Below are 15,281 nucleotides of genomic sequence, written 5' to 3'. Positions count from 1 at the left end.
TCTTTGTTCATAATTGTGACAACATTCAAGTATTTTTATTTTCTCTTTAGAAAGAAGATTGTCCACACCATGGCTGTGAAAGCTCTGCAAACATGTAATGCTTGAGGCAGCATGGATAAACTGTGTGTGACTCTGAAAACAGGGGCGAATGTTATACTTCCTAACTAAGTGTTTGTGCTGTCTGATGATACAGCTGTCCTGCTGGCAGATGGTTTGAATCCTCATGTTCCTGCTCCCCCTTGTTGAAGCACTGAATTTTCTCCAGACGGAGCAGGAAGCGGAGAGCATTGGTTCTGCTTGATCTGCCGGGGTATGTGTGTCCAATCAGCGCAATAAAAGTCTTTCCCCAGCCTCCATCATTCACTCACACAAACTGTCTTCTGCCTAAGCCAGTGTTTCCTCACATATGTGCTAATGCTTCTAATTTGTTTTTATTGCGTTTTGCAGCTGGCCCTATCACTTTCCCACTTTCAAAGTGTCTGGAGTCAACAGTACTATTCTCAACACATCCCTGTGCTAAAGAGCTAAGCTCTCGTCCCGCTCTTGTGTCTTAGCCTCACATGCTCAGAGACGGAGAAAATCATTAATGCAAGCCTCATTCAAACCAAAGAGACTTTGAATGCAGCTTCTAAAACAAAACAAACAAAATATATTTTTTTACCTTTAACAATGTAGTGTTGTGTGATTGTTTGGGACTGATCTCAGAATGAGTTGGATCTATGTGTAAAAGAGAGTTTATGCATGCTATTTTAACTGTGGTTTAACAAACTGGATTCCTACTCTACAGTCTGGTTATAAGAGGTGGTATTGGACCCGTCTCTCTTGACTCATTGACAGACAGAGCATGTCTGATGGGAAGATGTTGGCTATCACATATTTATTTCATATCATATAAGCGATATCACACGAGCAGCGAGAGCAATACTATCACACGAGTGCTGTTTTTGTCCCAAACATCATTTAAATGTGGTTTTATACAACAGTTCAGTATATAAGAATTTTATATTGTGTTAAATTTAAACACACTATTATGTGTTTTTGCGCAGTTTGTTGAACCGTTGTGCGTCTGTGAGCAACACAGCGGTGTTTAGTTTGAATCGTAATTTTGAACGAATCGTGTGAACCAATTATTCAAAGGCCCATTCACAGAGAGAGCCGTTTAGTTCATTCCTGAATGAATCAGCCGTTTGAATGAATCGACTGAATGAATGACTCATAAAGACATTTACCGCCACCTGCTGGCCGTTTTAGTTTCTTCGTTAGAGTTTTAATTTATTTTCTTTATAAAATTAATTAATTTTAATTTATTTTAAACATAAAATAAAAACAAACAAACACATAAATAAAACATTAAAATGATAGTTCACCAAAAAAAAAAAAAAAAGAAAAAAAATCTGTCATTTACTCACCCTCATGTAGTTTTAAACATGAATGACTTGCACAACACAAAAGAAGGTATTTTGAAGACTGTTGGTAACAAAGCTGTTTTGGTTACCAGTGACTTTCATTGCATGAACAAAAAAATACTGATCCCTCCGAATCCCTCTGGATTTGATCATCTGGGCCCAGTTTTTCAAAAAATGTAATCTGGATCAAATTGATTTGGAAATCCCATGTTTTGCTATCCAGGATCACCTGATCCATCTTACTTTTATGCCAGTTTTTTAAAGGAACATTGGATTGGATCACTGTGATCCAAATACCAAATTTCAGGATTACCAAATCCTGTTTACCAGAGCCTTAAATGGAACCAACAGTGTAGCCTACTGGCTTAGCAAAGAACAACAGGTAGGCAAAATACCGGTGGCCTCAAATAGCCATTGTTTGTTTTAATTGTAAGAAACAGAAACACTGTAATAAACAGAAACATTTTACATTCCTTATTTTGTTATAATGTTAAATAACAAAACAAAAGCAATACTATCCAATAGTCAAAAATCATTTACAGGACAGATAGCAGCTCTTTCCATCTCTGCCTTTAGGAGATGTATCTCCATCTGCACTTTTTTCTGCTGCAGTTGGGCAAGCAAGATTTGTTCTTTACCCAGTTCAATTTGTACTTCTGCTCTTTCGGTTTCCCGTTTCAGAAGCAACTCATAGCTGTCACCATCCTGGTTTGTAGCTGAGGAACGTTTGCGTTTTCTTGTAGGAACGTCTTGGACTGTCTTCATTACATCCACTGGGGATCTATCTTCCTCCTCAATCACTGTAGTTAAGTCCAGGACAAACATTTCCTCTGCAGGAGAATTTTGCTCGCATTCTTCTGAAGTCCTAGTCTCTGTAATTGTGGCCTCTCCATCTGCTTATATGCCTTCAATGTCATGCAGAGCCTCTGATTTTTCTCCTCCTATGATTTCAAGGACCATATCAGTGAAATCTCCCCTCTTATATGGCTTGTTACCTGTTTGGGGGTTCTTGGCTTCAGTAAGGTCTTTCGTTGTCTTGGCCCTAAGGTTCTTCCATCGCAACATAACTTGTTTTATGGTCCTCTTTTGGCCAGACCCCATGGCATTGACATGATTGGTTATGTCCTCCCAAATGTTGTGTTTTCCTTTTTTGGTAACTTCTCTACCCTTTGCAGAGCTGAAACCTCCTACTATTGAGGCAAAATTGGACCGAACACCCTCCAGCAGTGCACGGGTTTCTGCCACAGTGAAATTAGGCCCTTTTGAGTCCATGGTTCCAACTCTTTGGTGTAGCCAACACTGATCTTAAAAGCCTTGAGCATGATTGCTTTGGCTTGTGCTCAATTAGGCTTACACCAATCAGCTCATTGCTGGTTAATGGGTGACACCATTTAAACACATCATGTCTTTGCACCCATTTCTCTTAGCCTACAGAGGCATCCACATCGCGGGTATTGTTCATCGTTACCGTAGGAGTGAAGAAATGTATATATCATCAGTAAACATTGATTTTGTGATCATTCACTTAAAAAAAAAAACTCTGATTTTATTTGGTTCGAAAAATCACAACTGAATCCACCCTTCTGATGGGATCAGGATAATCCTGTTTTTTTGGATCAAATAGATCCCAAACCGAGTTCAAAGTGTTGAATAACCCAAAGGGCAGGTTTGATCCAGATCAAATGTAAAATCGGATTACATGCTCTGATCTTAGTTCGGAATCCCTCTTTTGCTTTTGAAAAACCCATTTCCAAGATTTGATCCAATCCGTGATCCGAAATCCCACTGGATTACTTTTGAACAACTGGGCCCTGAAAAAGTGTCACATCCAAAGAAAAACAGCACAAAAGTGAGAATAGCAAAACACAGGATTTCCACATCGAGGAGTCAGTTGTTCAAAAGGTTTAATCTGGATCAGAATGATCTGGATTTGGAAATCCCATGTTTTGCTTGATCAGGTAACCCATCTTACTTTTGTGCTGGTTTTTCAAAGCAAAATTGGATTGGATCACCCTGATCCAAATACACACTTTTTCAGATTTCCAAATCTGGATTACTAGTGCTCTACGGAGCCCCATTGTGATGGGGGGGGGGGGATTAGATGAAGAAAAAAAGCCAATGTTTGCATTCTAGTTTTGCATTTGATTTACACAAATTACTGCTTCTGACTGGTCCAACTCTGATGAGTGTGCCAATGTAGTTTACACTCGGTGATAAAAAAAAAAAAACACTTTAAATTAAATATAATATTTTTGTTTGATATTGACAGCTGTTTGGGGATATATTACATGTTACAAATGTTGTATTTTTTGGACCAGTTTTAAAGTTTTATTACATTTTTGTTCCTGAAATCCACCCTTCTGCTGGGATCAGAATAATCCAGGTTTTTGGATCAAAAGTATCCCGATCTTACGAAAACATTTTGAACAACACAAACTGAGGATTTAATTCAGATCAAAACCAAGATTGGATTTTGTGATCTATTCCAAATTCAGAATATTTTTTTTTTCTTCTTTTGAACAACCCATTTTGAAGATTTGATCCAATCCGAGCCAAAATCCGATCAGATTACTTTTGAACGACTGGCCCCAGATGATTCTGATCCAGATTAAATTGTTTGAAGAAGTGGGCCCTGATGATCCTCCTGTCTAAACCCATGCCGATTCATCGATATTAAAGACAAGGCCATGATAGCATTTCACATCAGATGTCAAGTGAAAAACAACTCAATGAATCGCATGAATACACGTCTAGGTCATATTTCTTTTCCTTTTTTAAATAGAGATTTGAAAATGTGTTATCTTTTCTAAAAAAATGTCACAATGCAAAAATAAATAGGCCTAAATAAATAAAAGTCGTAATGGTTGACAAAAGATAAGATGTTCAGCATGTGTGAGTGAGTGAGTGAGTGAGTGAGTGAGTGTGTTTGTGTGTGTGGTGAGAAGGGTTAAGACACACATATGGAAAGTTGCTTGGCAGGTTGCAGTTAGTCACACTCCTGCGTCTCTAATTGAATTAGCGTTGACAGCGCACCACAGGCCGGGAGTGGACTCTAAACACTCAGCGGTCGAGGCAGGAGGGGCATGTGCCCTGAAATCAATTACCTGCACAGGGGTCCGGGGCGGAGGGGCCACGCTGAACACATCCTGAACATCAGCTCTCAGACGGACAGCAGCATCTGCAGGCACCTGACGCCACTGACCTCACACACCAGCTTCAAAGCGCAGCGGCTCTAAATCACCTGTTTGGCTCGGCCACCTGATCCTGAGGCCCGCGCTCTTCCAGTCAGAGCCATACGGATCAGATGGATCAAATGGAGAAGTGTCACACACAGCAAGCTGGATAAACTGGCTAAAGGCACTCCTGGGCCGAGGTGCCCTCAGGAGAAAATTATTTTCCTTTTATCCACAGTGGCAAAGCAGTTTCAATATGACAAACAATACTAATACTGTTTACATCGTACAGCACTAAATTTGCCTGCACTGTGCTAGTCAAGTCTGGATGGACCTCAAAGACTTCATCTTACAGTTCAATCAATGTAGTAACATAGCAACTCTTTACTGACATTATTTGGGAACTTGCCACCTGGTGTTTCCTGGTTTCTCCCAAGTTTTTTTTTTTAATTATTATTATTATTTTTTGGTCTCCATTATCCAAGATCAAATTAGGTTTTTCATCTCTTGCCACAGTTGCCTTTGGCTTTCACACTTGGGGACTAAATGAGACTATTATGTACAATGTGCTGTGTAAAATATGATACAATACGATCAAAATCTTACCCTTTATGCGCATCATTTACAAGTGTCAGTGATATGCATCATCAAATACACACCCACATACTGTACATACAGTACGCTCATGTGATGTGATAAATAGAATCTCAGCTGCTTGATTGCTTATATTGTTGCAAACTGTCAACTTTATTATGAGCAAGCGACATATTTAATGTTATATATATAGAACATTCAACTTTATCTGCATGCATACAGTACACTTACATAGACCAAAATATTCTATATGGCAAATCTAATCTCGAATCCAGCTCTAAACCGCACCATAAAACATGAAGATAGGGTCATGAAACCCGCTGTTCTAGCACTTGTTAGCTCTCACCACAGCTTTTAAAAATGCTAAAAAAAAGTGGTCTTGCTGTACTGGGGAGTCGATGGGGAAGAGGTGAAACGAACAACACAACAGTGGCTAACAGTAAGTATCCAAGCTTCCCACACATGCATGCTGCTATTCACCATTACACACAACACAATTAACAAATATTATAGTTTTATAAGCTCACAATCCATTACACAATATATACTGTGAGGGTAACACTTTAGAATACTGGTCCGTCATTAATGAATAACTATGAAACACCATATTCAGGAGTTTAGGGCATAGGATATATGCTTATTCAATAACTGTTTCATTTCCTATTTCAGTTTATGTAAATGATTTTTTTACTTTTTCCAAGGCATTGTTAAAGTAACGAAGGATTTTGAGGAGTCTGACAGTAATTAGTGTTGAGTGCTGTAAGGTTAACTCAGCCTGCTTTAAATGTTTCAACATGATTAACAGCTGAAAACATTTGTTAGGAATTTAGAAAAGCAATCAAAAAGTAATCAAATGTAATCCGTTACACTACTTTAATAAAGTAATTGAAATAGTTACACTACTTATTACATTTTAGATAGGGTAATTTGTAATCTGTAACCTAAAGTAACCTTCCCAGCACTGATGACCACTGCTGTAGCCTGCAGGGAAAGCTCCTCACATGCATTGACCGATCAACAGCATCTCACAATCAGCTCCATTACACGCAAGAGCCAATAAGCATTTGGAATCACTGATGTTAAACCTTGTAATAGCTCTTCTGTGCAAATAGAATGGATTACTTTAATGAAAATATTAGAGTGGTTTGTGCTGAAACCAAAGCATATTCAGAAAACTCATTTTGTGTGCCATACCAACAAAAAGAAAAAGGAAAAATCATGATAAGAAATGGTTAAATGATTCTAGAGTTTGTATTCATTTTAAGATTGAGTCTTGTTTAAAATTGTGCATTTCTTTTAAAACAAGTTGGATGTGGCACCAGATGTTACTGAACAAAATAAAACATTACAGTTTCAAAGTTGCAATGACTTCACTTTTTTTCTTTTCAAACAGCATTGAAAACATTATTAATCTCATGGATTATAAATACAACAGAATCAACTGGTTAATTCCATGAATTGAATGTTCATAGATTCAATAAGGATTCATAAACATTTTTATTTCTCTAAAGCTGTTCATACAAAAATGGTACTATTCACACACTTCAATATTTACATTTTAGTTTCTGTGTAAATGTAGGTGTGCTCATGAGATCATGCTGTATTGGGGTACAAGTGCCCTCACTAGAGAGCATGTTTGACAGGTTTGGTGTCAGGGCAGTAACTGATGGAGGAGATCAGGGGCATTTGGTAAACAGGCTCTCAGCATGAGCCAGCTTTAGATGATGAGTAACAGTAGAGAAGCGGCGGCTCGCGGGGGAACTGTAGCTGTAGGGAGAGACGAAGGCTTGCTCTCTGTTGTCTTTCTGAGTTTGATGGTCTCCAGAGGCCCATCCAGCTGAAGCACTTCTGGAGGTAGAGTCCTGGAGCCAGCGGCTCCTACAGCTGTCTCCTTTCTTCACCTGGAGAGCCGTCATGAAGGGCAGATCTAACACGGGTCGCAGCCCAGCGTAAGTGCTGAGATTGCCCAGGCAGATGCTGCAGTACGCTCTGTATGTGAGAACACTGTGTGAAGGGAGCATCTCGCAGCACTGAGGGCTTGAGAACATGACGGGATGAGCTGCTGGAGAGAAGCAGCTGGGCAAGAAGGATGGCACTGAGGAGGAGATACCGAAGCTTGCTGGAGGTCCATAACATCTGCCTGCAGTCAGATTCAATGAACGCATTATGGCTCTTAATGGAAACCATTGTTAATGAGCATTTTAGCTAAAATAATAACAAAATGAAACATACCCTGTAGCTCCATAGCAAAAGATTTGAAATCGAGGTTAAAGGGACTGTGCCATGCATACGACTCCAGCACACCTCTAGAAGAATGAGACTGTGAGATTTCAGAAGTCTGCTAACACATGTACAACATCATCAAGAGTCATAAAAGTCATCTATTGTTATGTGTTTATTTCAGACTATTCCGCCACTGTAAAAACCTTTTAATATCTTGGCAAACATATGTAATAGAGTTCATGCAGACAGTAACTTTCATTACCCATTTCGTTCCCTGAAGCCCTTGGCAAAAGGATTCCTGTCGATCTTCAGTTTTGTTATCTTAAAGGTAGCAGAAAACACACAATCAGTCAAACACTTTGGCAGATATATATATATTTCTCCATACAGACCTATAATTTGGAAGAAGACTGTTTCCACCACTGAATAAAAATAAAAATATGTAATTGCAACATTTTATCTCACACTTCTGACTTTTTTCTCAGAATCGTGAGATATAAACTTGCAATTGTGAGCTATAAATTAAAACGACAAAACTTTCTGAGAAATAAAGTCAGAATTTCTCACAACTGCAAGTTTATATCTCACATGTCTGTCTTCATAACAAGCAATTGTGAGTTATAAAGTCAAAATTGTAAGATATAAACTAAAAGTTCTGAGAAAAAAAAAACTTTTTCCTCTGAATTGGACGTTATAATTCACAATTGCATATCGTTATCTCACAACTTTGAGAAAAGAAGTAAACTCACAGTTGTGAGAAAAAAGCACAACTGTTAGAAAAAAAAGTCACAATTACGAGAAATATCATATGCTTGAAATCAGAATGACTTGCCATAGCATTACATGTTCCAGGTTTTATAGTATCTGTAATGCATGTGTAATAGAACAGGTTTTATTATGTAAGCTACCAATAATTATTTGTACTCATCTGCACTCTACATCCGGGTCAGTGTAATTTAGACATACACTTTACTCAGATTTCAGTATCGTCCCAGACTTTTGGACCCCACTCAAATTTTGTCAAATGTTCCAACATAAACGCAGAAGCATGTCCTATTAATCTGAGCTAAACTGCAGAGTTAAGTGTCGAGGTGAGTCACCTGTTGGTTCTGGTAGGCTGTGACAGTGGTGAACTGAGTCTCAGAGAAGGAGAAGGTGTAGACGCCATCCGCCGGCAGAGACACCAGAGTCTCAAGAGGACTGTGCTGAATGACGTGTATGCGTGGCCTGTACTTGTGCATGGACTTCAGGATGATCTGAATTTCACATTGGACATATTTAGTTTATATAGATAACTGTTATTGTTAATTGTTGTTGTGCAGAGGAAGTCATGTTACTCACATGGCCTCTGTCATCCATCTCATTGTTGGTGAGTTTGACTCGATCAAAGCTGATGACCTGTCTCATCCAGGTCTGTCCTGAAGACGGCGAGTCCGGGTGGACACAGAGACGAGGATGAACGCAGGAATGATCCGTGTTTCCGGCCACCATCCACTGAGAGCTGTGGTACACATACCTGACACAGGTGATGGTAACAATCAAGAAGATTTCTAGTGCCGTTCCTTGTTCTCCTCAATACATGATTTAAGCATCTGAAGCAAGTGTATGTCATTACTTAATAGTTTTTTTTACTGACTATGCATTTATTTGAGATGAGATTTGATTACATTGCAGGTATTAGTCTTTTACTATTCTCAGCATCTTCATTCATTGATTTAATTGTTTGTATGATAATCAGTTCAGACTGAAGGACCTGTATCTCTTTGAGTCCACAGGCATGATGTCCATGGCAATGGAGTATTGCTGGTCGGGATCCAGATTGTGCACCTTGACTCGGACAGAGGGGAACATTCTCCTGAGGAGATGATAGATACACAATCAACACTTACATTATAACATCATTACTGCACATTGACTAGTTACAGGTAAACATACTGAATAGCATAATACAGTTAGTATAGGCCTACTTCCAATAGTTAAAACATGAGTCAAAATAAAGACTGGCAAGCTGCACTAATCATGTAAAATTTTTGGGCAGTCAGAGTTTACAGATTTCACCGTTTTTTTGTTTGGTTTTTTTTAGCTTCAGGCTATGAGAGGGTATTTTTTCAGCTTCATACAATTGCCAACTTTATAAATGGTTAAAGAGAAAAACGGGGCATTTTACATTAAACAAGGATCACATACTAACAGACTGTCGTTCTAAACACGACAAACTCAAACAGAAATATATTCTTCATTTTAGTGTAATCCAACCTTAAAGGTCAACACAAGTGTAGGCTAATATTAAGGTTAAATTGTGATCACCTTCCAGCTTTGGTGATGATCATCTCTGTGCCGATCTCATGAAATCTCTTCCACAGGTCAGATCCTTGAAGATCTAGTCCAACTTCTCTCGCAGCTTCACACTCTGTGCCTGCAGGTCTGCTGGACTTCACGCTGCTCTTCTTGTTGTTTCGCTGATCTTCACAAGTCATCAAAATTACATAGATTACATAAATGGTAATGCAACACAAATACTTAAAACAGATGTCGGACATTGATATTTTTTCTTCTCCCTCTCAATTATGCTACACTAACCCTGTTTGTCGATGAAAGTTGCTGTCGGTGCATCTCTGTTACAATCCGAGACGGACTGCAACTTCTCATTCTTCAGATTTTCCACCTTCATCTTCTTGCAACTTTCCCCCGAAGCATCCGTGGAGAGCGCCTGCATTCTGAGCGGAGATCAGATGAAGAGACGAGAGTCTGTCAGCAGCACACACATCTTTCTCTGCTCTCCTCTGAGCGGTTTGTGTTCATGTTTCACCTCTTCATTTCTATTCCTCTTAACTCCTTGTTTGCCAATGGGAAGGAGATGCTCTTCTTTGCAAACTTACTGGCACCAATAGGATCTCAGAGGAGGACTGGAAGAATGGAACTCCCAGTCCCAAACATACAACCAGCAACATTTATTTATTTGTTTGTTTGTTTGTAGGGTAGAAGTATTAACAACCAGATAATGTTAATCTGATTGTTACATTATTTATGACTAGAAAACACATTTTTTAAAAATAACAGAAGAAGAAGAACCTGTCGATCAGCAGTGCTGGGTAAATTTTAGACCGTTTCTGATTACACGTTACATGATGACAACTGTAGTTAGTAACATAATCTAGGTTACTCATTTTCAGTGATATATTCTGATTACCTTTTGGATTACTTTTTTTTTATCTGACTTGTTTTAAACTTACTATTAAATGTACCATATTTATAAAAAAGCAAAAAGGAAGAACATTCAGATAGATACATTCAATTCATTTTTATATCAACATCATAATTTGCAAGGTCTTAATGTAAGAACTTAAGTGGGCTTGTGAGTTGATAAAAAGCTAATAATTAACATCATAAAATGTAAAATAAAATAAATAATTTAAATACTTGAGCACTAAAAACAGAATTATTTTATTTGTATACCTGCATGTCAATGTGACTTTTAATACAAAGACAGAAAACAGATTGTTAGCACAACAATAGGGCATTTCATCGCCCATTGATGTCAGATGTCTGTACAATTATAAAAAAAACTCATATTTAATATCACTCAAAGCACAAGCATTCAGCATAAAATATAATGAATATCTACTTATTCTGTGCAGGGTTTCACAAAACTGCAAAGTATGACTTTTCATTAAGCGCACCTATGTGAATAAGCATATACTATGTGGAAACATGGAATTGGAGAATTTTCATATTCCATAGCTTCCATATTTGAATACGTTTACGCAGGGACTCCCAACACATTGAAAAAATTAAAATAGCAGTAGCAGAACACATGAATTTTTTTTGTCATATGCTGCAACTACCAAAATCCAGTAAATATATGAAGTTATTAATATAAATATGATGATTGTGAAACGCCCTACTGGATTATGAGGAGGCAACAGCTTGTGGGCAAGCCAAAAATCTGAAATCGTACTGTTATTTGACAGCTTGAAGAAAAAAAGATTCAGAACCCTATCTGTAAAAAAAAAAAAAAACCTTAACCATTTCAAATTGTATCCACTCTAAAACTGTATTCATTGTTCTTTGCACCAGACATTGGAAACATACCTTTAATCCAACAAACTAGATGCTCTTAAGTACTGTTTACTAAAGTTGTTTAGTTTAACTATTGCATCCACCTGAAAGTTCACATAACACAGTGTAATTAAGTAAACTCAACAAATTTGTAAAAATCAGTTATGTTTACTCGCTTTTCTTAAGTAGATTCAATGATTACTTTTTACAGTGTAATGTCATTGCTGTTTTCATGTTTAGTAATGTCTGTTCATGTAATGCAGGGATTCCCAAACGTATTTGTCAGCTAAACCACATTGTCATAAAATGTTTACTTGAAATACCTCTGAGAAAGTCATTATTTCAATAATTTAACAACACATTTGCATGTTTACAGTTTGGTATTGGTTAACAACTTTAAGTTTTGAGTACAGCTTACTTGAGAAATTTAAGGCAATCAGTTTCCACACATTTGTCTAGTAATGTGAACAAAGCAGACTTGTTAAGAGAACTGTTTTGTTTGAGTTCTGTGCACTAAGCTTGACTTAAATCTCTAAGTTGGCTGAACTTGTCAAATTGAGTTACCAACACTCAAGTTTTCTGGTAACCTATACATATACACAAGTTACCTATACAAAGTTACAGTAAGTTTAATTAACTCAAAAATGATCAACTAATTTGCTTGAGAAATTTGAGGCAATCAGTTTCCACAGGTTTTCCAAGTAAGTTCAACTCATTATTTTTTACAGTGTACACGCCCAGCATCCTCCAGGTTTGAAATATATTTGTCCAGGCTTCAGAATCAACAGTTACCGAAGGTTACTGTGGATATTATGAAGACATAGTGTTTCACAGCTATACATCACCAGTGTTTAGTGATTTGCAAATATATTTTAGTAATTATTTCCTACATGGTCTAACAGTGCTGGCCTGTAGGGTTGTGGGGCCCTAGGCAAGATCATGAAAATGGACCCCACTAGTGTAAAAACTGTCATAGCAATTGACAAGTGAAGAGAAAGCACATAAAATTACAATTTCAATAATTAAGCATAAATGTGTATTAAGTGTAACACATCCAACATGCATACTGTATGTAAAAATATTTAAACAAATAAAAAAATGGGAGTACTAGTTGTCACAATGCACTACTGTGAGGAGATGAAGGAGCGCGGAGACGTGGAAGGATTCTAATTAACAGTTTTTAATAGTCCAAACAACAAGGAAGACACACGTAGTACCGGGTATTGACGTATGACACCGGACGCTTGACACTAGGGAACACAGGGCTTAAGTAACAATGAACTAAACGAGGGAATAAATGGGACACAGCTGGAATCAAATGAACATAATGGGAACAGGAACAGGAAAGACCGAATAAGGGCATAATGAAACATGGGGGAAAACTAGGACATGGAGCTTGTGGGGGAGGATCAGGGGGCCATGGCGGAGCAGACAGTTCAGGAGGCCATGGCGGAGCGGCCTCTGTGGCTTTGGCCTCGGCACTCGGCACGGCCTCTACGGCCAGAGCCCTATAGCCCCCCAAAAAAAATTCCTTGGGGGAAATTTCGGGTTCTAAAGGCCCTCCGTGGGCCTGACGTAGGAGCAGCGGCCCTCCCTGGGCTTGACTTGGGAACAGGAGCCCTCTCTGGGCTGGACATGGGAACAGGAGCCCTCTCTAGGCTTAACTTCGGAACGGGAGCCCTCGCTGGGCTGGATGTGGGAACAGGAGCCCTCTCTGGTCTTAACTTTGGGAACTGGAGCCCTCCTTGGGCTGAACGTGGGAACAGGAGCCCTCTCTGGGCTTAACTTGGGAACAGAGTCTTTCTCTGGGCTTGACTTGAGGACTGGAGCCCTCCTTGGGCTGGACGTGGGAACTGGAGCCCTTTCAGGAGCGGACTCAGGGGCTGGAGCCAACAGTCTTTTTCTCCGCATTCTCCTCTTTTGGTTAGAGGTGAGGGAGACAGCTGCTGTCAGCTGAGGGCTTGGGAGTGAATTGGCCGGCGGGCTTGGCGATGGAACGGACGGCGGGCTTGAATTCGGAATGGCTGGCGGGCTTGACTTTGGAGCGGCCGACGGCTCTGTGCTGAGGACCAGGGAGGAGCTTCAGAGAACTCGGGGGTACCTTGGGTTGGGCAGGTGGTCAGAGCTATTGGTGAGGTATGTGGGGGTTCCTGGTGTGGGGTGAGCTGGGGAGACATGACGTGTTCCAGAGGGGCTGGACGAGGAGACATTAAATTTTCCTTTACTTCTTCCACTTCGAATTCGGAACCATTTAAATAAAGGACCAGATCAATCAGCTCGATCAGGGGATAATCACACGTGGGGAGATCGCAGCGGATCGTATCATCGTCCAGCCCCAGCTGGAAACACGCACCAAGAGCGGCGTCATGCCAGCTCACCTGGTTGGAAAGCTCAAGGAATTCCTCCACATATCCCTCCAACTTCCGACCAGCCTGCCACAAACACCACAGCCTGTCCTCAGCCTCTGTCATCTTGTATGGGTCCAGTGTTCTGTCACGATGCACTACTGTGAGGAGACGAAGGAGTGCGGAGACGTGAAAGAATTATAATTAACAGTTTTTAATAGTCCAAACTACAAGGAACACACACGTAGTGCCGGGTATTGATGTATGACACCACATGCTCGACACTGGGAAACACAGGGCTTAAGTAACAATGAACTAAACGAGGGAATAAATGGGACACAGCTGGAATCAAATGAACATAATGGGAACAAGAACAGGAAAGACCAAATAAGGGCATAATGAAACATGGGGGAAAACTAGGACATGGAGCATGTGGGGGAGGAAAACAAACACAAAACCATCAATGGGCGTGACACTAGTGAGCTTGAAAAAATGAGAATAAATAGATATACATGACACACAAATAAATAAACTATAAACAAATTATACACAAAAACTAAATAAAGTAAACAGAGCATAAACAAAATAAACATACAAACATGCATAAAGACTGGAAATGCAGGCTATTCCATTTGTTTTTAAGGCCTGATTGATGATCACAAATATATATATATATATATATACACACATATTGCAATAGACATTGAATGGAAGCATTTAAATTAGAATCCACGCTCAAAATGCTGGAGTTTTTGTTCAGTGTTGAGTTATGCACTAACTTTGAGAGATCATGATGAAACAAAATGAGTGACAGCTTTTTAGTGATTATAAAGAAACACTCTTTGCGCCATAGCAATGAACAGCAAAAAGATTATATGGTTAAGCCTATATAAATGAGGTTAGATCACCCTCACCAAAGAAGCAACCTCATTGATTTGATTCTGGAGCTGGGTCTGTAATTATTTAACATAACACGCTGAATTTCCTTCATATGACAAGTCTGTCTGTGATCATAGGCATCATTGCATTTATAAAACAAGAACTAATACTACAGCAATAAATATTATTTCAGTCAGGACCACTTTCGTCAAAGTATATTTATTACAATTACATTGCATACAGTTAGTGTTGGCGGTATGGTTCTGTTCTGGGCAAAACTCCACATGCCTGTCCATGCAGCCATGCTTGGACAGAGTGGGGAGAGCAGCAAGTCAAACCCCCCTGGGCTACAGAACAGATCCAGTATATGCATTCATAATTACAATTCACAATTACACGAGTTGTAGAAATACAAAAAAAAAAACATGATAGAGAATATGTAGTGAACTGTATACAGAAAGAAAAAGAAGATTAGATTACAGGTTCAGTTGGGTGGAGTTGGGGTTGGAGGAGGGAGTTTGATTTGTGAGCAGCGATGCAATAGGAGAGATGCTGAAATAATGGAATTAAATAGACCGCTGTGATAGGTGTCAAGACTGGAT

General features: G+C 39.2%; 1 protein-coding gene across 1 annotated transcript; it reads right to left on the bottom strand.

The window, feature by feature from the left end:
* Positions 1-6,796: 6,796 nt before the first annotated feature.
* Positions 6,797-10,112, bottom strand: LOC107674860 (T-box transcription factor TBX22). The gene is given in 9 exon segments (XM_074186960.1): positions 6,797-6,870; positions 6,873-7,313; positions 7,406-7,479; positions 7,659-7,717; positions 8,497-8,652; positions 8,738-8,912; positions 9,150-9,251; positions 9,704-9,860; positions 9,977-10,112. Coding segments are annotated over 9 exon segments (1,374 nt in total).
* Between the last annotated feature and the right edge of the window lie 5,169 nt (positions 10,113-15,281).

This window comes from Sinocyclocheilus anshuiensis, unplaced genomic scaffold, assembly GCF_001515605.1.
Source record: "Sinocyclocheilus anshuiensis isolate Anshui unplaced genomic scaffold, SAMN03320099.WGS_v1.1 scaffold1133, whole genome shotgun sequence".
In the NCBI taxonomy this organism is placed as follows: Eukaryota; Metazoa; Chordata; class Actinopteri; order Cypriniformes; family Cyprinidae; genus Sinocyclocheilus; species Sinocyclocheilus anshuiensis.
The sequence above is the reverse complement of the archived record's forward strand: the minus strand, read 5'-3'. Positions and strand labels throughout refer to the sequence as shown.